General features: G+C 37.1%; 1 protein-coding gene across 13 annotated transcripts in view; it reads left to right on the top strand.

The window, feature by feature from the left end:
* PCLO (piccolo presynaptic cytomatrix protein) overlaps positions 1-24,075 on the top strand; it is a 341,027-nt gene that overhangs the window by 233,046 nt on the left and 83,906 nt on the right. For 7 of the 13 annotated variants that reach the window (XM_071552738.1, XM_071552733.1, XM_071552736.1 and 4 more), the window contains exons 11-13: positions 17,815-17,923; positions 18,536-18,603; positions 22,157-22,368. In XM_071552738.1, the coding sequence (XP_071408839.1) occupies positions 17,815-17,923; positions 18,536-18,603; positions 22,157-22,368 (389 nt within the window). Of the gene's footprint in view, positions 1-17,814; positions 17,924-18,535; positions 18,604-22,156; positions 22,369-24,075 lie in introns of those variants that run through there. The other 6 variants (XM_071552737.1, XM_071552732.1, XM_071552734.1 and 3 more) reach the window with 5 other exon arrangements.

Genomic DNA, 24,075 nt, shown 5'->3' with positions numbered 1-24,075 from the left:
TGGCTGCCATTAATTGTTTTCTACTCTCTTTGTGCATAATTAACATAATAAATGCCAACACAAGAAATGTATTGCACATAGGATACCCTCTAAATGTTCACAGTGAGAAGGTTTGGATGTCAGTAATGTTAAAGTAAATAAAAAGAAATGGTCTGAAAACAATTTTTCATATGCAAGGGCATCCACAGGACTTATTGTGAGGGCTCTGTATAGGGTAACTAGGTGGAAGCGTATTATCTATAGATCTAAATTTGATATCAGGCAAATATTGAAAATATATTACACTTTAGTATATATTTACATTTTATAACCATGAAGGAATTTTCATTAAGACTTTATTTGTGATGTACAATTGAATTGAGAGTTGTGATTTTGCAGCCTTTGCTCTTTGACATGCATTTATATTTAGTGATTTTCCTCTTCAACATCTCAAGTCAATCTTCTTCACAAGTTCTTATGTGTTTTCTTAGGAATGCATTTTGCAAAGTGCCAAGAAAAAGTCAGAGGTGCTGAACAGTTTCTCCCCCAGCTGACATTAATAGACATTGCAAAAGTTCAGCACAGTTATTTTTTCTTGGTCTCATGTGCATTTTTTCCTGGTATTATTGTGCATATTCCTGTTATTCCACAAACCACCTAGTTATGAAGTAGGAGTTTTCTTAAAAATTATTTCTGAATGACAAGAATTCCACTGAAGATCCACCCACTTATGTAATGTTATACATATACCTGTAAATTTTTACTGTAAGGGACCTTTCCCTGTGAGTCATTGTCGGCAAACCAAAAGGGCATTCTAATAACTTAGAAGTATTAATTCTTAAAAAGTCCATAAAGCCTCAAAGATGATACAGGTAATTTGATGAGAAAGAGGAATCGTTCAATAGCAGTTCTTGTACTGTAGTAGTTTCTTAGTCTTTGGAACACTAAAGGATTTTCTGGTGGCTTGGTTCTTTTTTAATTTTTCATTAATTTATTCCTAAAAGGCCAGTAAGGACAGAGTAGAGATCTGGAAGATCACAAAATTCTTTTACTGCCTCATGTGCTATGTTTCTGCTCCCTTCCCATTCCAATCCAGCTCAGGTCAAGAAGAAGCATGTCTGGAACAGCCCTCAAAGACAGCCAGACCAGCAGGGTTACTTTTGGTACTGCCCATAAGCTCTGCTCTATGGGGGTTCAACTTTCAGAGGCAGTTCCTGTTTCTGAGCACTTCTCATCTGAGCCAGGAGAAACCTTCTAACTGCTATATTACACAGCAGCACCCAGACTGCCTTAGCCCAGGCCTGTGAGCTTGTACACTGTTTGTGTACAGTCAGACTGAACTAGAAATGCAGAATAAATACAGAACAGCACTATGTTGCCACGCTATGGCTCGCACAAGATAAAAAAAGACCAATCAGGAGGTAAAAAGGACTTATTGCTAGAACAAAGGAAAGCAGAATGGTGAAAAGAAACCTCCCATGTCCATCACTAGTATCATACATGTTCAGTATTAGAATCTATTTGCACGGGAAAGACAAGTGCTATTTACCTGCCCAAGTGCAATGACAGGGCCACTTTAGAGGTGCTGACCTGTCACCTCAATAAATAGAAGATTTCATTATTTCTTATTTAGTAGGTAATATGCTGAACAGAACTGCATGAAATTAACCTTTAAGATGACACCAAAAAAAGGAAATGAGTCATTCCAGGCAGTGTTCATCATGGTGTGAGCACTAAGCTTGCTAAATGAGTTCTGTCATAGTGTGGGTGAAGTGGAATCAATCCATATAATTCATACATTTGCTGCTCACATAGACCGTTTTGGAACTGCTAAGTAGAAATAAGCATTGACTTGTGTCTAACTAAAGCAAAGTTATGTATTACATTTACTGATTAAATGTTTTGGATGGATCTGAAGTAACTGAATAGAAAGAACTGCAAGTTCCTGAGAGATGTGTGAAGGAAAAGATAAAAGGAAGAAAAATTCTAGAAAAGGACTCTCATGATTGGTGCAATGGGGAAGTAGAAACAGTTTTAGTCTTAAACAGTACTAAAGAAAGAAAACATAAATCTTTCATCTTATTTTCAGACTAGTCTTAGCACTGTCAGTCTATTGCAGTGGTAGTAATATCTCTGCAAGGTGCACAGTAGAAGCTGTCTGATTAGTGGAAAAGTAGGGGCTTTTTTCTGATTTGGGAGCTGTAGAGAACCTGAGACAAGCCAAACACTTCCCACTGTTTTAATAAGACTAAAGATCCAAAGAAGGAACTGAAAGTATCTTCAAGAATGATAGTGACCGTTGCTAAGTATGATGCAAACGGACTAGTGGATATGATAAAACCAGCTTTACCCCAGATGAGAGGTTAGTTAAACATAGGCTGAAGCACACACTTCTTTATCTGGATGAATTCCCATCAGTGATGCACATGGATGTGCTCCTATGCCATCTCAGGGGTTCTGTCTCTGAGTGGAGACTTGCTGGGAAAGTACCTGACAGCTACTAGCAGATAAATGCTTCTCTGTTGCCTACAGTTTCCATAGATATGGAAAAATTTGGTGCCACCTAATGGACAACCCACACCTCCCGAATTCTGAGTGTGTTTGTACAGGAGTACTTTTGCAAGGCGTCTATAGGAGGATCTATCTATATTTGTTAGTGTTTCACACTAAGAATTTCTCACTCACTATCCTTAATTGCATATTTGCAGCAATATATAACAACACTTGAAACTAAATTATTGAACCGAAGTGTTCTGATCTGGTTACAGATGAAATTTACTGGCTATTTTGTCACAGTCACATGAATTACTCTAGATCATCCTTTAACTTAAGCTTACTGCTGCAGCTGTCTGGACATAGCTATCACTTTCAATGGAAATCATAATAATGTCAAGAAGAGTACTTAGTCCAAGGGCTTTATATCAGCAGGTGTACCCATACAAAGTAAATTAGCAAAAAGCAGTTGGACTACACCACCACCAATACAATGACTGTCATAGTGAACAATACCGAAAACAATTGCAAAAGCTCTTAGTGGTGACCTGATTGCACATCATGTACTTCAGAAAGCAAAACATGTGTATCTCTGTTTGATCAGGTGAATCACTTACTGTGTCCCAGAAACCATAAATGAAACACTCCTATCCGTGATAACTGTAGTGATGTATATATTTGCATTTATATATATTTGTACTCACACAAACATATGCATATATAGTCATATAGTCATATATATGACTGTGACATAGACTATGACTCAGGAACTCCGTAGGCATGTGTACAGCATGGTGTCTTCTATTTATTAATTCACAGGGAATTAGTCCTGCATGCTCTTGTTTATTCTACCCTTAGGGTTCAAGAATAATGGCCTTTCACAGAGAACTATATGTTGTAAGATGCAATGTCTCCTTTTGCTTGTTTAAGCCTGTCCTCCCAGTAGCACCATCCTGGAATGTGATAGCTGGAAAGTGAACATTAGTATTAGAATTGCAATTTAGACATCAGGCTCAGTTCTCAACTGTCACTGAATTCAGTGGTACAAGTAAAATCACACTCAGTTTTATGAATTTCAATTTCTAAAAGCTCATGTTTTGAAGATGTGCATATGTGCACGACAGCAAGGTTCCATCTGCAGTTTACATTTATAGATTGTTAGGATGCATTATGCATTTGGTTACTCTCATTTGCCTGTGAAGAGAAATGCAGTTGGATTAGGAATGGTCTTGCAGGCCTCCAAAGAATTGGCAAAGAAGGAAAACAGTTGGAAATTTTATTTCTATTGCCTCCATTTACTGGAATGAACTGGGGAAAAGTGATTGGGCTTTTCATTATTTTCATTAAAATTTCTTGTTTACATTTCAAGGCCAAGTTAGATGGGGCTTTGACCTACTTGGTCTAGTGGATGGCATGGGGGTTGAAACTAGGTGATAAAGTCCCTTCCAACCCAAATCATTCTATGATACTGTGTTTCAATGACTCAATGCAGTATTTATTATTTATTATGAAAAATTCAAATTACATAAATCTGTTTTGTTACTTTTCGAGAAAATAATCATTAGTTCTGGTGAAGATAAAGAAATGCCTTTGAAATTGTGATTAGGTGATAGGCAATTTAACAACTCTTTGGATACTTTTCACCAAAGGAGAATTGCTCAAAGACTTTCATCTCTAAAGGATATGATAACGTTTGTGCTTTACTCTTTTATTGCATTCAGTATGTTTTTGGGGTGTGTATCAGTTGGCATTTTTACTACTCGCATATATTTTTTCCTCATTTATGCCTATTGTTACACATATGTAATTCCTCAATTTTGAGAGGAAGGTGCTTTTATTTAAATTTTCTCTAGAAGAAAGAAAATAGGTAATTTTTATTCTCTTAAATACAGCACTTATTTTTCTGCCTTTGTCTGGGAAAGAATAGTTAGCTGTTTGATATAAAAGTAGGGATTATTGTTTCACTCTCTTACATTGTCTTTAGCATTAATAAATTTATTATATGAGTCCTGGGAAGAAGATTCAGACCTGTTCAATAGCTTTGGTGAAATGAAAGAAGTCTTAAAAGATTAAATAGTGAAATGATCAAACTCTTTTGTCCTTCTTGACCCATAATACACTTGAGCTTGAGTCTACAGGTGAAATGTCAGTGTAACGCTTATATTTGTCAGTTTAAAAAATAATGCTCAGATATCTCACTTGAGCATATTTTTGAGGAATAGGCAGGCCATTGCAATACCCATTGAAGCTACCATGAGGATTCAGTGCTGAGAATTCAGTAGCAGTTCTAAATGTTTTGATGTGTATTTAAAACATACAAGTTTTAAGACATAGGGGCAGAGCTTGTCTTAGGGCTAGTTGTGTAGCTGCAAAGTTAAGACTATGAAAGTACCAAAGTAGATGAAGTTCACTGCTGTTGCTGTCACAGGATAAGAGGTTGCCTCTTTAGGCTGCAATTTCCATTTTCTGCGCAATAGCAGGAACAGCAGTACAGGTACCTGCACCACAGCACTTGAGCCACAGTTTCATCAAGCCCAACTCCTCACTGTTGACCCAAGAAGTCTTAAACTATATCTTGTAGGCTGTATTATTTTTTACAAGTTTTGATATACTCCATTACTTCAGCAGCAAAGCTCCAATGTGTCTTCAGGAGGCTTGAAATTGAGCCCTGAACTACCAGCCCTGTCCTCCTCTTGCTGGTCACCAGCTGCAAGCAACATCTTGTGGATGTTGTCATGCTTGGGGAACAGTGACTTCTCCCATGGGGAAACTGTTTTCCCTGAAGAGGCAAGAATTATATTTCTATAACTATAGCTATCAGTTAAGGAATGTGGTATCACAGCTTGTTTTGCTCCTCTTCCTGATGCTAACATGGTGAATTCAGTATGTTAATTGTGATCGTAAGAAACACATAAATACACGGGGACTGGCTGGTAAGAGATCATTTGTTTTAGTATAGATAATAAGAAATAGAAGCTACTGCTAATCAATATGCATGTGAGTATTCAGGGAAGTTGATTAGCTATTTAGCTGCCAAATAATCACCATCATGTACAGAATAGCTTCAGTAACTGTGCATTCAAATTTCTTTGAGAGAACCCTAAAAAGAATGAAAAAAAACATGGGCCTAAACCTGCATCATTTATTCGCAAAATTGTTTCTTCAAGCACAAATACCAAATTTATTACAATGGACCTATTTGTAAGAATAATGCTACTTTTTGATCAAGTATTGCAGGGAAAATTTATATACAGAGATGTTAACAAAAAAAAATAAAGTGACGTGTACACATTGGAGATGTCTAAACATTCACAGAATTACATTCTAAGGTAGTGAGAAGAGTATTAATTATTTTAAAATATTTGTATGGCCAAACTTCACGAACGAAGATTTGGGAAGGACTCTCCCCACGTGGGGGTGTGCCCTTCGAACCTGCACAGTGGATTTTTCAGGTGAGGCACAGCGTGCGCAGAACTGACCCCACTATCTAAGTCCTGAGGTCCATCTGCCACGGCCGAGCGAGCTTGGACAGTGACAGTGAAGTCCTCAGGACTGTCTACAGCACCTGGTACTAACCGGGGCTGACCCCGCCAAGATAAAATATTTATCTTAAGATTAAATGAAATTTATTTTATAATATTACTTTTAAGACAATTTTAGTTCCATATCATGGACCATCCTCACTGTCTTTACAGGGGCTCAGTTCCTTTTTCTCTGATTCATGTTGCCAATCTACAAGTGTGTTTATACCCTGACAGGCAGCTAAGCCCCACACAGCTGCTCATTCATTCCCCTGCAAGAGAGATGGGAAGAGACCACTATTGCACCCAAAACCAGTAGAGCAAGTTTAACTGTACTCTTAATTATGATCATGTACAAGTTTTTGTCCCTATTTGTTCAGATCTCTCTGATTTTACTCATAAAATCTACTCACAAATAACATTTAACCAGATCAGATTTTTTTTTATTTTTAATTTCTAGTTTAGATTTTGCTGAGATGGTGGGTGGTGCTTGAGATGCAAGGAAAGGATATTTTTGAATCCCCCATCTTGGTTGCCCTGAGCACCATTTGCATCATATGAGGGAACCCTGTTGCTCTTAACCCAGCAGTGAAATTGGACTATCATTAATGTCACTCAACAGATGTTCCCAAAAATGGTGCTTATGCCTACTTTTGTCACTGCACTTGAAAGAACAAGTAATTTTTAAAAGTGGAAATCCTGCAGTTTTTCAGCTTTCTGTTAAAATGTCAGTCAGTTCAAGCACATGTCACTATTAGTGTCCCTCATTTTTCTGGAACATACGAAACATTTATGTCTTAAAGCTGAATAATCCTGTAATTTTTTTCACTAAATTCCTTTACGAATGAGTTATAGGGATACAAAAGTTGGATATTAATACTCAGCCCTTAATACTTCACAGCACTATCTCCTACAACTCTGTTATTAGAAAGATTTCTGATAATCAAACACACTTAGCTTTACTAGTAGCACTTGTCACTTGTGCATCTCAAAGTTAACATACATTATCTTTCCTCTGTTCCTTTTTAACATATGAAGAAACTGAGGCACAAAGAGGCTAATTGGTGTGCCTATGCTGCTCAATTGGTTAGTTGTAGGAGAAGCAAAACTAAACTGAGTCTCTGATGGTGCCCCATTGATACCCTTCACTTGACGTACTACTGTCTCTCAGTTCATTCTTCTCATCGATAAGGTACAGCTGGCAGTTTGCTAAACTAAGAAAAAAATAAGTCCATTTCTGTTTCTGTGACGGATCTATCTTTAGATGACAAAGGAGGGAATCAATACACATATTTTTAGGTGTCTGAAAAGTAAATACCTTACCTCAGCTTGTATTATAAGCTCTTTTTCTAACTGTAAGTGAAAGGATAGCCTGAGGGATGTGATTCATCTCATTCCAAATAGGTGTCAGTTGAGATGAGCCATCCTAAGATGACTCTGCTTCTCTTCATTCATTAACTATTTGTAATTCCCAGACAACTACTGAGGCAAGACACTTTCTTTTTAACAGCCAAAAATTGGTACATTGACTCTTAACCCAAACCAAGGTAAAACCAAACCAGCAGTATGCATGTGTGCACGACAGTTCTTCCCTGAAAACATCCACATAGCTTTCCATGCTCATTTCTTTGTTGTTCTAAGTCTGTTCAAAATCTGAAAAAAAAAAAAATTATTTTATGCATTTTCATTTGTGGTTCAGATCCTTGTCGGTTGAAACCAGCCAATAACCAAACAAATTTGTTCCACATACTTTCTACAGCTATGGACATGCTATATGTCAGGAATTTGTGCAAACACTCAGTTAACCTCCGCAAGAGAAACATGGCAAATGTTCATTGAAAGAAAGTCATTCCAACACTCAGAATTCTATTCTGACAACTTTATAAAGGGAAATTATTTTGACATCTCATAAGTTAATATGGGTTTTTTATTCTATTTGAATAGGTCACTATTCCCTGTAGGAAAATCAATACCTCTTGCTTAGAAGTTGTTGTATATTTTTTCTGAAATTAGTTAACTGACACATCTAGTCAAATTTCTCCAGCAGTATTTATTTTTATTTTATTAAATATAAGAGCATCTCTTTCCATCTCCAGAGATACCATTAAGAACTTGCAAACATATCTATTTATACTGTAATTTTAAATCTGTGTTCTACTGTAGTACTTCCTAGTGATACTGCTCTTGGTGATAAAAATGTTCCTGAAGCAATGGAAGATGTGAGTAAGTAAACAGAAAAGAAAGAAGAAAACAAACAAACAAGCAAGCAAACAAACCACACCAAAAAAACCCCCACCAACAAACCCCAGCATCTCTTTTTTTCAAACAAACTAGCAAATAAGTAACAACCTTTACATTTCTACCATATTTTGGCATGTCTGTGACCTTTCTCCTGTCCATACATCTATGATAGCATAAAAATAGAAGTTGGATTTCTTATGAAGTAAACTTTCATCCCCGGAAAAAAGTGAGAGATTAAATTCCTTCATTTTCAAATTAGATATTACTTCAAATTAAATATTTTGGACTGAAAACTCCTTTTGAAATTGAAACACTGTTTGTTTTTGAACAACGGTAAAGAAATGTTTCATTTTTTCCAGATAAGGCAATGCCAACATTTTTAAAATAATTTTCTTAAATAACTTTAATGATAATGAACCTGCCTATCTGGAAACTCAGTATGTGACTGAAAAATTTAACTCAGTTGGAATTAGAACGTGAACATATTGGTCCTGAGATTACATCATGAATTTACCTTACCTAACACTATGATCATAATTTCCCAAAAGTTTTCTTAAAAGGAAAATTTTACAAATACAATTGAATAATAGACATACAGAAGATGAGAATCACATAGCACTCTCCAGTAGTTTTCAATTTTAAGGTTACGTGACTGTCATAAATGAAATAACAGTGAGTAAATTCTGCTTTATATTTGAATAATCACATAATGTTTGATTTGTAAAATGACTCCTTAGGGTATAGAGGATTATTGACAGAGTGACTCCTAGTAGAACATAACAAGTAAAGATCTTGCTCTATCCTGTGTGACACAGTGGTATTTTAAGGTCTTCAGCCATACTCATTAAGACTTGACTTTTTGCTTAAAGAGTGGTGTTTTCTCACTGAGTCACAAAAAACTTCTGTTCCTGTTTGTATATGACCAGCATTTCCATCCAATGCATAACCATGGCCTTTGCTCACTCCTAGCATGCTTTCAGTATTTAAACTATCCTGATAATGCTTTTATTTTCTGAATTGGCCTCTATAGTCCTCTTAGTGGTGCCTTCGCTGGAGACCAGGCAGGACTTCATCAAGCAAGGGTTAGACACCCAGGTCAGTGTGAGAAGAGTCTCTTCAGGAGGCCTCAAGAGATGCAGCATGTTTGGGGTCCTCAGCTAAGAGCAACTTTTCCTTGGGATTGATTCTTTCTCTGGTGTACTTTCTAAATAAACCCATTCTCTCAAATCCATGGTCTCCTAAGCATCAAGATGTGATATATCCAGAGAGCAAGGAATGCCAGCTGCTGAGTCTTATCCTCTGGGTTCTTAAGTTGGCAACTGTGTGATGGTCTTAGAGGTGCCTTTTGCACACTTTCAGAAGCTGATAGTGATTTTTATCTTTTGTTTCTCTACCTCATACCCTTGTGTCACTGGAAAATGTTGCTGGGTTACTCTGTCCTTCCTTTCCTTATCTCAGGATCTTATGGCCTTAGTCCTGTTCTTTATCTTCCTGCCATTGTCTTTTTATAGTTTCAGGCTGCACTTTGCTTTAGTCAGTGCTTTGCTAATGCATGGTTCTGCTCTGTCTTTTTTAGGCTGCTTTTCCTTACCTGAGCTATGTGTCCTGAGAAGCCAAATATTAGTGTTAGGATCTTGATGGCACCCTGTGTGCCCTGAATCTGCCTTTTCTTCCTGCACAATTATTCTGGAAGACCCACACCCATAGATTCTCACTCATATGTCATTCATAGATTCATAGATTGTAATCATAGAATATCCTAAGTTGGAAGGAGTCCACAAAGATCATGAAGTCCAAATTCTTGCCCTGCACAGGACAGTGCCAAGAATTGCACTATGTGCCTGAGAGTATTGTCCAAATGATCCTGTCAGGCTTGGTGCTGTGATCACTTCCCTGGTGAGCTTATTCCAGTGCCCAATCACTCTCTGGGTGAAGAATGTTTTCCTAATATCCAGCCTAAACCTCCCCTGACTCAGCTTCATGCTGTTCCCTTGGGTCTTGTCACCAGTCACCACAGAAAAGAAATCAGTGCCTGCTCCTCTGCTTCCCCATGTCAGGAAGCTGTAGACTGCAATGGTCTCTCCTCAGCCTGTAGGCAGAACAAACTGAGTAACCTCAGATTTCCAAGACCATTGAAAGACCTCTGAGAGAGGTCTCACAATGACATCAACCAGCTGAGTACCCTGAGGTGAATCCCGTCAGGCCCCATAGGCTTGTTATTAACCCCTGTTATGGGTTAGCCAGGTGGGCCAAAAATTAATTAGGCCTCATTAATGCTATTCTGGAGGTTTCTGTTATGTAGCTACTCATGACAGAGTCAATAATCTAATCATGATGATTTTCTCTCCATTGACTCATTTTTTCTTGTCACCTGAGTACCAACTCAGATACCACAGATTGCGATGTACTTGCTGTTTCTTGGATGTAGTAATGATTACTGGTCTGAACACAATTTGTCCTGTGTTCTTTTATTAGTGGAGAATATTTTGACTGAAGAAAGAGAAGTGATTGAGAAGAGATAGCAGGCAGAGCAGAAAGTTAAATCCTCCATCAACATATAGACACCAGTGCCACTGGGGCTGGAGAGTCTGGCTTTGTCTGGGATCCACTTCCATTGAGCTTGAACTTATCCTTGACAGAAATTCACCTTGCTAAAGAGAAGATCAGGCCATAGGCATCTTAGCAGCAGCCAATAGGTGTCCTCCTGCTTGAGATATGGGTACTTTCAGTCCTCCTCTGTAGAGAAGACAGAGTATTAAAGATTTCTTTGTATTTAGAACAACACTAGAGATTTTAACAGTAATAAGTTATGTCACTTTTCTTTTAATCTAAATTAAATTGTGCTTAGAGTCTAATTGTTTTGACAATACAACAGTGTTTTATATAGACTTTGTTTGACATGTTTGCTGTCAGAACTTATATTCTTAAGGAGAGTAAAAACTAATACAGAGAGAGTGACTCTTCAGACACACACTGTAACTCCCACAAGAATTATTTTTTTGCATCTCATGACATGTCACTCTTACCCTTCGAAAAGGAAATTTCAAACCCGAATATCACTCCACATGCAGTTGTATCTGAAAAAATCTGGACTAACAGAACAGAATTTGTGTAAAGTTGAATAATTTATTCCTCAAAAATAGAAATTTTTAAAAACTCACTGAATTCTGAATACACAAATATAAATGTAGAATGCAGACAGGGATATACTAATCTTAATTCCTATCTGGCATTAAACCCTCATGAAAATAATGGGGTTTAGCTATTTATCATTCATGAGGGAGACAGCAAAGAGAAATTCCTGCAGCTTCGTTTATTGATTTTTAGACCAATCTTTAGGTAAGTTTGAATGAACAGACTTTTTCATTTTACCATATATATTGCTACAAGATTTTCTAAAAAAATCTGAATTCATAAGAATTTTTTTTTAAAAAGGGGGTTTTTGTTGGCTTTTTTGTGGATTTTTTGACCACAGTCTGATAGCGAAGTTTCTAAGAATTTCAGCTAAATTGGATCATGCTACAGGAAGCTCATTTCTCTGGCAAAATCATATATGACATACTGAAAGCAAAGTAAATAAACTATGCTCTATAGCTTCACTGAATACTATGTTACAAAAAGACCCACTTATTTTTTTAAAACACAAAATAGTTACAATGCACCACAACATTTTGTTCAGCATAGTTTAACTGATCATCTATCAGTAACTAATGTAAACTAATCTTTGAGGGTATAGTAGTGGTGAAAGTGCTATAAACATTATTTATATCATACTGATTTTCATAAACAGTAACTCTAATCTTCATTTAACTTGCCAAAAGCTTCAATTAGGTCACACAAATACATCTTGATCATCACTTGTTGCTCTGGCATAGTTCAAACTGAAGGGTGATCTATGGAATCATGTGTCTATATATCTACAAATCTGAAGGCACATAAAACCAGAGAGATGTTTAGTACTGTTGTGGTAGTTGCAGCTTTGCACATCAGTGGTGTGGGGTTTAGCTGCCAGTAAATGCCAAGTACACCTCAAATACGAGATTGATTTGCTCTGGCTGTGCTTTTATAAATGCCATTTTGTAGCAGCAGCACAGCAGCCATGAGGCATAGGCAAGTCCATGATATCATTTCTACTTGATGAACATTTCCATTTTTAAGAATCGTGAGTGTTGTCTATATAATTATTATTGTAATAAATGGAAAATATGCAGCCTGAGTGTGAATGACAAATGGGAAAGGAAGTTAAGATCTCTACAAAAAATAATGAGTTTTGGTGTGATTCATGCCCAGCAGTATGGGGAAATACATTAACACATTGACTTTCATCAACCTACTTTTAACAATCAGAAAGGTTTAGAAATAAAAGAAAAATAAGTGGAGAGCACAGACCATAAAGTAATTTGGTGTTGAATGTCAGATTGCAAGTTTATATTGTTTCTCCTTGTTCTGAGTGCACATTTAACTTTTATAGCACTTTCTGAGATTTCAAAGTAATGTTTCTGAATTTTAAATCTTTTATGATATAGAAAGACATTAATATTTGCATTTTCCTGATTGAAGTTGTTAGTCTGTAGAGTCCAATTTCATTTTCCTCTGTGATCACTGGATCGGTGAAAAATGTAATTCAAATGGACTTGTTTATTTTGCATAAGAATTAACAATACAAACTGTGATGAAGCAGAGAATAAACCCCAGCAATCTGGGGTATAACTATGGTGTAACCAAATTCAGATGCTCTATTCCAATATTGTAATATTTAGATATTTTTAAATTCCAGTGGGACAGCAGTTCCGAGACTGCAAAAAAAAGGGAAAAGAATAGGTTTTATACACATTTATAGTCTTATTTTTTGGAAGTAATTACAAACTCTTAGTGACACAGCAAACAACTATTTTTTCCACTTCTTAGGTGCCTTCAGTATATTGAATAGGAGAGTCTACAGTATAACAGTGTATTCAAAGTGACTGAGATTAACTTTAAAATAGTGCACATTATGTTACAAATGGAAATAAAACTCAAGAGATATTTAGTGGTTGAGTTTAGCATTTCAGTGTTCAAATCAACTATGTCAGGACTCATATTCAGAGAAATTGAATCCTTTGATGATTTCAAGATTCCTTTCAATTTCAACTATTTCAGCTTTAATCATGCAGCCAGCTAATGTCTGAAGGATGAGTCTGAAGAAGACAGAAAATGTCAGAAATAATGTAAGATGGGTTAAAACAAATAAATATTGTGCCTTTCAGTTGACAGAAACTCTAACACAAAGACCTATTCTGTCTGCATATTTTATAATTTGGTTTGTGCTGTTTTATGAATAGGAATGTTACATATACAGCCACATTCAGTTAAACAGTAGAGCTTTATCACCCAGGTGACGGACTGAAGGATGTACTTATTGAGAGCAACCACCAAAGCAGAGTAGGCACTCTTCAAACATATTCATTTATATATATATATATTTGCAATATCCTCATGAAGCAATAAAATAATTCTGCCCTTGATCACTATTAAGGAAATGGACATAAAGAAAAAGAAATTATACAAGAATTATACAACATATGCTATAGCCTTTCCAAATCCAGGTCATACACAACCCCCCCAGACAGCATTGACACTTGAGCATTTTTGCTCTGCTTCCTCTTATTTCAGTTGCTTTTTTCATACCATACAGTCAGTCTCCTTCTCAAAGCTTCAGGATAAAGGAACAAACCTCTCTCCAGTCAGAAATGCATGCAGTCATGGGATCTAAATAGCTGATAAATGCATGATTACATGAAGTAAATGGAAATAACAATGCTCAAGATCTTATTGCAAAGACAGGGATGCAGCAGTATATGGCATTTTCAGCTTTGCTACATTGGTTTTGTGGGTAAATAAATAATATAAGCTTTCAAGTCTAACAAATTCCTTAGTATTAATTTATTCACAGAAAAAAACCAACAATTTATCTGATATTTTCCTGCCATCTGTGTTTCTTCTGAAAACTCTTCTTAACATGAAAAAAATATTATAAATAATGCAAGATTGTGGCTCTGAATCACTCCCACTATTGCTATAAAATTACTAAACTCTGTGTCATTTCTTGTGTCCACAAATACAGAGGAAACTGATCCAAAGCTATTGTCCAGCCAGGATCAAAAAATTTGATATTTTTAAAGAGCATTTTCATCAATGGTTTGTATTAGAATCATAGAATTACAATATCATTAAGTTTGGAAAAGATCTCTAAGAGTATCAAGTCCAGTCATTAACCCAGCTCCATCATTACTGCAAGTCCAGAGTAAAACTAATGGAAGTCCTAAAACTAGTGCAAGCGGAAAGAGAACCAGTGCCTGGATCTGTGGCGGGGAGCTTTCACAGCCACAGTCCTTGATCAACATCTAAGAAACAGCCCTCAAACCAGTGGTCATGAACATGGATTTTATATGAAGGGATCCACTCCTGAATTGCTTTTAGGTTAATACATTTGACATAACCATGATATCATCTAATCTTTTATGTAATCATCTAATTATTTTGTAATCAGTGGAAGATTATAAACTTCTTTGGATTCCAGGTTCTAAATGTCACTATACTGTAGATAAATAAAAGGGTGAGCAAATCATGTCTATCAGCACACTTGCGGAGCAGGTAGGAGGCCTTGATATTTAAAGCTTATCTACTGACTATGGGAGGTGATACTGCTTACCATCAATCCAGAATGTAGCTATCACAATAAAATAATATTAAAGAAAAAGTTGCTAGAAGAAATTATGCATTCGATTATCAGGGCAATTGCTAGTTCTTCCTCAGTCAGCAGTGCTGTCACAGAGCAATGTATCATCTTCCTTTTGCTGGTTTTTTGGGGATTCTTTGGTTGGTTGGTTGATTGGTGGTTGTTTTTTGGGTTTTGGTTTTGGTTTTTTGTGTGTGAGGGTGGGTTTTTTACTAAACTGGTGATTTGAAGCATACAAAGTTTTGGAATTGTGACTATCATGTCCTGACTACCAAAGACCAGTGACAGAATGTTACTGGGTTTAGGCAAATTTGGGGTTTTTTAATTCTTGTTAATTTTTTTCTCTTTTTGTTGATTAAACTTGTATTCCTCCTGAAGGTTTTCTTTATAAAAGTTTTTTTAAAGCAAAATGTATGTAACAATTGCACCTTGAGAAAAGAAAATTCAATTTCTTTCCTATTCTTTTTTTCCTTAGACTCCAGGGCTATCAGTCAGATCAGTTTGAAATGAAAATTTGCTTGATTTTAAACATTCGTGAATCCACCAGGCCCACAATGAAAAGAAAATGCCCCTATAACTGACAGCTTAAACAGATCTCTGTGTGAGCCAAGGCTGCTGATATTCCATTTCCTTTTGTTTTGCTGCTTTGTTCATGTGTGTGTGGCCTTACTGACCAAGTGAGTGAGTCTGGTGCCATTGCACACACTATTGAAACTCTCACCAGTGGAAATTTCCCTGATTTCCAAATCCCAGGACTGCAGCGTTACTCAGCTAGTCTCTTCCTGCTGCTCTTTTAAACTGAAGCAAGTCTTACTGGTCCTGTGGTGAATTTTCTTCTGAAGCCATAGAAGCAGGGTTTGATAAACCTTGGACAGCAGCTGGTAGTATTTTGTCAACAAAGTACTGTTGTACTGGGTTTTTTGGTTTGGCTTTTTTGTGTTTTTTGTTTCTTTGTTTATTTTTTATGGAAGGATATTAACCACTTTCTCAAATATCTAAAAGTTTTGACTTTTGTTCTTGTCCATTGTTGATACATGGAAGAAGTGATCTTGCTTGTCTTACTCAGGAGGTTCCTACTGTCATGTGTAACATCTTATGCCATGATAGCATTATGAGGGCACACATTGATAAGAAAACAAAAATAATTTCAGTTCTTGCCATTCTAGAAACCTTCTAAAGACAGAGTCCATGTTATTATATTTGTATGACAGAAAATCAGGGAAAGATGCATTTGCTTATAATTGCTGTTGCTTTATTTCAGAGGAAATCATCTTAAAATCAGATCTGCTTTAACAAGCAAAAGCAAGATCAAGTTTTTGAATCATGGCTGGTAAATGAAAAGGGCTAAATTTTAGGAAAAGTGAGATCTATTTTGGCATTAAGCAGCTGGCTTTACTGCCTTCTGAGCATCACTTTTTAGTCATTCTGCACAGTCTGTATTTCAGTAAACTGCTACAAATAAAATGATAAATTCTTGATGACAGCAGTTATGAGCAATTCTGATTTCAACTACTTATTCATGGAATCCAATGGATAAATTTGGAATATAAAGTTGTAGTCTTTATTTCTGATATTCTTTCATTGTCAAATAATTTAATCTGATTTATTTCATAAAAAGTTTTTATTATATTTTATTTAGCAGCATGTTTTTCTATGAGTTTATCTCCACATTTCACTTCATTATTTTTCCCATTTGTTATATGCAACTGCACAGGATTTTGAAATTAAAATATGACCCAGGTGAAGACTTGGTTTTATCTGTGTAAGTGGTAGCAAGCTACATGTTTGTGGTTTTCCTTGCTGTGTGGGTGATGTGTTTTTCATATGTTTTGTAATAAATTGCCTTTAGTGGACTATTAAGAATCCAGTATCTTGTCCCATTTTTTCCCACTAGAGCCAGAGGCTTGGATTTTGACATTTTTACACTGGTGAGAAATTAATCTGCTTGAACTCCTTATGACTAATTATTTCTCAGAATCGGAGTTGTAAGTTCCAGATAGAAATCTAATGTTTGCTTTTTGTAAGCATTTCACTCAAATCAAAAGATTTCTCATCAGAATACACCTCACATCTTTTATAGGGGGATTGATTCTGCAAGTACTGAGCATAAAACTGCCTTATAGAGATACTTTGATCTGTACGGAGTCTCCTGACTCAGTCTTGGGACACTTGGAAGACACAGTAGCTTAGATCAGTATTTGCTGTTTTTCATCCTGTTTATCATAGCTCTGTTCCTACCTTTCACAATTTTAAATATGTTCAGCTATTTTGTCAATTTTTCATGACAAACGATAGGCTGATATTTGAAATGTGGAGGCACATCTTTTCAATAAAGCCAGTTAGCCCTGCCTTCACTTTTTTGTATTTTTGTAAGTGAGAAAGTTGAGAAAATGTATTTGAATTATCAAATCACGTTCACAAATTAATTCCACTTTGAGTCTTGGCTTCTTAACAGCCATTTGTCACTGTAGGAAACAGTTATCTTCCAAGACCATGGCTGGGCAGGAAATGTCTGATATATAAAATGTTTTGGTTTCTTGCCATGTTTGGTAGGTGTGCATGTTTTTGATATTGTAGAATTTTTCAATATCATGCAACCCAGACTTTGGAGAGTGCATGTGTACTTTGAATAACAGAGAAATAGTCTCCTGTCTTGTTTCAGCAGGTAAGTTCTAGCTGAAGGGACAATAACATTCAACAGTCTAATCTGTGTGAAGTGAAAGGCTTTGCTAATGTGTTGTGCCATTTAAACAACATTCACTGAATGTCACATCAAATCTTGTCAAAACTAGGCAGGAAGAATCTATCTGATGCCTTTGTCAAAATCTGAGCCCTTGATCTCATGCTTTTTTGCCTTCTTAGGAATGCAGGTGCTAGAATGGAATGGCATCCCCTTGACCGGGAAAACCTATGAAGAAGTCCAGAGCATTATTATTCAACAGAGTGGGGAAGCAGAAATATGTGTAAGACTGTGAGTTTTTCCCCATCTTTCTGTTTCCATTTTTTTTTGGCTTTTCATGGCTTTTTTTTATTTTATTTTTTTTTTATTTACAATTGTTAAGGTGGAACCTTTGTTAGCACAAAACATCAATGTAATAATAAACAAAAGTTCACAGTGAGTGTGGGAGGTCTATTTGTTCTGGTTTTGTTTTAAAGTCATAAGGAAAGATTAACTGAGTTGGATACTAGTAATTGTACTGTTATAAACACTTATATCTCCATTGTCAGGCCACAGTCTCCTCTCTTTGACATACATACAATTCACTGAATTTACTGGTGTTAGAAAAAGATGGTAATTTAGTAATAACTTGGTATTTAGTGAAATCTGTATCCTTTAGATAAAGTCATTTAAGCATCACAAGAAATGCATAATCTTGCATTAAAATCATTAAAGATTTCACCTTAAAAGAAGCTTTTCTTCTCAGCTCTTTAACAGCATTGCAAATATGTATCAGCTAAGAAGGGACCATGCTTTGGGAGCTTCTTTCTGTCATGAACCACTATTCATTTATCTACTTAATACAATAATGAGGGTATGAGGAAAGAGTTTCTTTTCTCTCAGTCTTCTCATTGCTTTCTTTAGGGACCTGAACATGCTCTCGGACTCTGAGAATCCCCAGAACCTGGAGCTACATGAGCCTGTAAGGGCAGGTGAGTGATAAGATGTTGCTTTGATATTGTAGGACTAGATAGCAGCTGAAAGTTTGACGTGATATAAGCTAGGATGTTAGCATTTTAAGCTCCGGTGTTACATCCCAAATATTGCCATAGGTAGAAGGGGAACCACACCTTATATTTAAAGGCAAGATGAGAGGATTGAGTGCACCCTCAATGAGTTTGCAGACAACACCAAGCTGGGCAGTAGTGTTGGTCTGCTGGGGGATAAGAAGGCTCTGCAGAGCTGTCTGGACAGGCTGGATCAATGGGCTGAGGCCAATTGCATGAGATTCAACAACACCAAGGGCTGGGTCCTGACCTTGGGTCACAACAACCCCCTGCAGCACTACAGGCTGGTGAAAGAGTGGCTGGAAAGCTGCCCAGAGGAAAAGGACATGGAGGTGCTGGTCAGCGGTGGCAGAACATGACCCAGTGTGTGTCCACGTGGCCAAGAAGGCCAATGGCATTCTGGCCTGTATCAGCAATAATGGGGCCAGCAGGACCAGGGTGGTGATTGTCTCCCAGTACTCGGCATTGGTGAGGCCATACTAAATTCTGTGTCCAGTTTTGGGCCCCTTACTACAAGAAAGACATTGGGATGCTGAAACATGTCCAGAGAAGGGCAATAGAGCTGGGAAAGGGTCTGGAGCACAAGCCTGATGGGGAGTATCTGAGGCAGCTGGGGGTGTTTATCCCAGAGAAAAGGAGGCTCAGGGGGGATTTTATCTCTCTCTACAACTACCTGAAAGGAGATTTTAGCCAGGTGGTGATCAGTCTCATCTCCCAAGTAAAAAGTGCTAGGGTAAGAGGAAATGGCCCCATGTTACGCCACGGGAGGTTTAGGTTGGATATTATGAAAAATTTCTTCACAGAAAGGGTTATAAAGCATTGGAACAGACTGCCTAGGAAAGTGTTGGACTCAACATCCATGCAGGTATTTAAAAGGGATGTAGATATGGTGCTTAGGGATGTGGGTTTTGGGGAGTACTTGGCAGTGCTGGGTTAATGGTTGGATTTGATGGTCGTAGATATCTTTGCCAACCGAAACTATTCTGTAATTCTATGATTACCAGCCCCGTTCAACCCATACAGACACACAGTCTTGACTATCCCATTATTGCAAAGAAAGTCTCAGTAGGAATATTGTACCTAACATTTGTTATCCAGGGAAAACCTCCCATTAACTACCTTCAGCTAAACACATCACAGAAAACTGTAACGTAACAGTCCCTTCAGAAAATTCTGGAGGTTCTGCAGGCAGTACTTTCAGGCACTACAGGAAGTTGCCAGTGTCCTGAGGAATGCCCTGGGAGGACTGTGATGTTTGTGGTGGGAGTTTTTGACTCCACCTTGCTGAAGTCCATCCATCAGGATCTGCTTGGGGCCTCTTCCATGTTTTCTGCCGTGCCTTGCTCTTTCCTCACTGTTCAGCAGCTCTGCATTGCATGGGACTTGACTGGATAGTGTAAAATTTACACGTGATATATTCTTGCTCATTTTCCTTCTGTTGCCCTTAAGGTTTACTTTGCCCAGCCCCTGATTTTGCACCTGTGCTGGTAACTGAGCAGTGAGTTGCTGGTGTTGCTGGGACCTTGACTTTTGTCCTGTGACCAAACCTTACAGCACTCTGCTGTCACCCCAGGCCTCAGAGGTTCTTATGAATAACATTATTAATCTGGAGTCATAAATACTTGTCTGCACAGTGCTTTTTCTATATCAGAATTATTGAGAATGAGCATTATACCATACAATTATACCAGGCAAAGTGTAACTCAAGCAAATTAAGTTTGTAGCCATCCAGTCATTCAACAATTGCTGTTGTAGCCAGAAAAGCTATAACAAAGCTCCAAACAAACTGCAGCAAGTCCAAATAACACACAAGTCTTAAAGCCTATGTTCATAAAATCATAGAATAATCAGTGTTGAAAAAGATGAAAAGACCTCTTGATGAAAAGACCTTTTATCTTAACACAAGTTTTGTGGCCTAAGTGATGAAAATACAGTGTTTACTGGGACACAGAGATTCAGTGGCAAGTAGTCAGCATGAAGTTTTGTTGTGTGAGTTCTAAGATGGCAGTGCTTTTGGGTGGATTCCCTTCTATTCAGTCTATACCAGAACTGCAGCCTTCAGTCATTTTCTCAGTCATATCTAATCTAACTTTGAATCAACATCCACAGTCTTACTAGTAATGCAGCCCCTCATCAAGCTCAGTGCAGATGAAAAGACTGTTCCACTCAGCATTTTATGGGTCCATTCTGGGGTTTGTGGCTGGTCTTTTATGAATCAGCATATAAATTATTTGGATTAAATCCTCTATTTTCTGACCATGTAACATGTCCCAACTATTAATGTACTTACCATAAATCTACTTTTTCTTAAAATTGGATGTTATTGATAGTGGTTGAAAGTAAAGACTAAATCTGACGGACCTTTGAACTAGAGCTGCCCATATTTTTGTTCTTTGTGAGCACGTCAAGAACATCAAAGGCATTAATAGACATTGAAATTGGATTTTGAAAGGATAGAAGTTAGAATAAACAAATTTTTATTAATGAAGAAAATTCAAAATGAGGAAGAACAGAAATAAAATTGAATTGCTCCACTTTTGTAGGCATGCTTCCTCCTAGTCTGGCAATATTCTAGTGGTTTCTGAGTTGGAACAACTCTATAGAGTTCCTTCTTGTTGCCAAGTCAAGTCTTTCTTGCCATTACCTCTGAGGTTTGGAAGATTGGGCTTTGGAAAGGAACAGTCTCCATTCTCTCTGAAAGAAAGACAAGCAGGCAGGATAAGGCTAATGTCTTGCTTTAAACCTCTTATGCTTCTGAGAACCTGGGAAGCAAGCTGTGCTCAATATCCCTTTAAATCTATGCAGTTTAAGACATATATGGAACTTATTTGACTTCATTTTTGTGTTAAATGGAAATTGCTATCTCCAAAGGGTAAACTCCTCCCACTCATTCTTGGGCAGCACAGAGGGCAATCAGACTCCTACCACAGATGCCTCACAAAGATGTGAGTAATAAGAAAAGATGAATCAGGGCTTTTAGTCTTCATTTGTTTCCATTTATTCTACTTTGATTAATTTATGGTGCTAAAATTTGGAGCTTTTTTCTCTTTATTTTTGTATAAATTCTATTCTATTAAACATCCAGTTGATTAAAAAAAAAAAGAAAGAGAGAGAGAGAGGGACTTAGGCTTTAACAAAAAATTTCAGATACTCGGTGAAACTGAACCAGTTCCAAACACTGAAGGATAGTACAATCCAGTCTTTAAATCTGTATGATTTAGCATGATCAGCAAGGCCTGTTTTTCTTTAGCTAGAAGTACCTTCTCAGAAAGCTTTCAAGGTAAAGTAGCACTAGCTGATAGAAAGATTGGAATTGGGTTGTCAGTGTTGTGGGAGAGATGTCTATTTTTTATAGGTTGCCTTTAGGATCTTCAAAGTATACAAGTTGATGACATGAAAAATTGTAAAGATCTTTATGCTGCCCTTGTACCATGGCAGGATGGATTTATCAATACAAGACTCTCTTACTTTAATCCAGTAGATAAAGCGAAGTCCCCAGGGGTTGATCCCAAGCAGCTGGCTGCAGAGCTCCAAAAGGTTTCTCTACAGCAGTCGCCTCTGGTTGCTTCCTCAGGAGTGGAAAAGGGATCTCATGTCCACTCTGGAACCACTTCTACCACCTCCAGTGCTGTTCCTAGCCCTGGTCAGCCTGGTTCTCCCTCAGTGAGCAAAAAGCGGCACAGCAGCAAGGTAAGAAACTTCCCAGATATGCAGCAATAATGTTTTGATGACAGAAAGAAACTGTCTATGTTCTGCAATGCAGCAAGAAATCACAGCACATATTGGTGAACTCATCTCCTGGACAGTGATGACTGTTAAGATACTGAAGTTGGACACAAGGAAAGATTATGCAATTTATCTAAGATCACAAAACATTGGTCTCTCTCTGAAAATAAATTTTTTGAACTTAATATTATTGTTTTTAAACAAACTAATTGCCCTTTGCAGTCTTTGTTGATCTTGCTTTTTAAGTGCATCCTATATTATCATGAGGTACTAGTTCCACTGAAGCAGCTAATATTACTAAGACCATAATTTCCTTCTCTATACTGAACTATTGCTTGATGTGTTACAAGCTATGAGTAATCAGAGCAATAGTAAGCATGTGTCTGAAAGCCAGAGAAAGAAGTAAAATCAAATTTGCCATTAAAAGCTAAATCCTGAGAACTTGCTAAGCATAATTTCTCATTTCCTTTGCCACATCCTGTCCATTTCTCAGCTGAACTTCTTCCTTGTCCACATGCACACCTAAAAAGGGAAGAGTGGGAATATAGTAGCATTTTTTTCACAGTTGAAACTGAAAACTAGAGCATAAAGTCGTTTGTCACACTTTTGCATTTTATGTCAAAAAAAAAATTAAGAACTGAAGTGAAAATCAATGCTGTGAAGACTGCATTTGCTTAACCAATTTGCAGGAGTGTCAACTGCTATCCCAAATAACCAGCTTCCCACAATCTTACTATTAGAAACAAAGCTTCATATTACAAACATAGTGCTTTCTAGATATTTATTACTTCTCATCTTTATTCTTCTTGGGACTGTCAGGTTACCATTGCATTGTAGTTATGTTTGTGCTTTTTTTCTGTTGGAGTTATGCCTGTGATTTGAACGATGGGTAAGTTAGGTAATAGACAAATCAAAACCAGCAAGTGCTTTGCTATTTCAGATAGCTCTTCAATATGCCAACATAAGGTTCATGGGAGAGGAAACATAAAAAAACCTTTCATCCAGCAGCTTACCACAAACTGTAAAAATATTTATTGATCAGTTTGATTTGGATAGTAATTCTTTCTTTCCACAATACCCATAGACTTTTTATGAACTAATTCATGCCTATGATGCACAAGTTACATCCATATGTCAAGATTTACTAGGCCTAACTTCAGGGATCTGGCAGAATTGCTTAATCATTAAGTGAGTAGTTGGATTCATTACAGCATACTCTGGGTATTGTATGCATCAACATACAAACTGTTTTTCCATGTGCATGATTTTTACCGCTGAGAATACTTTGCTACTAAAGTACAGTTCATGAGCCTGGGTGAAACCTGCCACTGCAGTTCATGGAGAGGGCAGGGGGTTTCATGCATATGTCACTATCTACACTGAAACCCCTTTAATTTGTTTAGGTGAATTATGTTTCTAAATTCACTTCAGGGTATATGGAGAGCCATAAATCCTTGCTGTGCAGTGTATCCTGGAGAGGTGCCCCTCTCTGTCCACATGAGGAGACTTGGTTCCCAGCTTTGGCATCGTAGCAGGTCACCTAAACTTAGATGCATAAATTTAATTTCCTTCTTCACAGAGGACTTAGTACTCGTCTATGAAAATTCAGCTGCAGGCTTATAAAGATGAAACAAAAAATTATTAGAGCTATTGCTTTTTTATGTAGGAGAT

The sequence above is a fragment of the Pithys albifrons genome, chromosome 3 (genome assembly GCF_047495875.1).
Source record: "Pithys albifrons albifrons isolate INPA30051 chromosome 3, PitAlb_v1, whole genome shotgun sequence".
In the NCBI taxonomy this organism is placed as follows: Eukaryota; Metazoa; Chordata; class Aves; order Passeriformes; family Thamnophilidae; genus Pithys; species Pithys albifrons.
The sequence above is the reverse complement of the archived record's forward strand: the minus strand, read 5'-3'. Positions and strand labels throughout refer to the sequence as shown.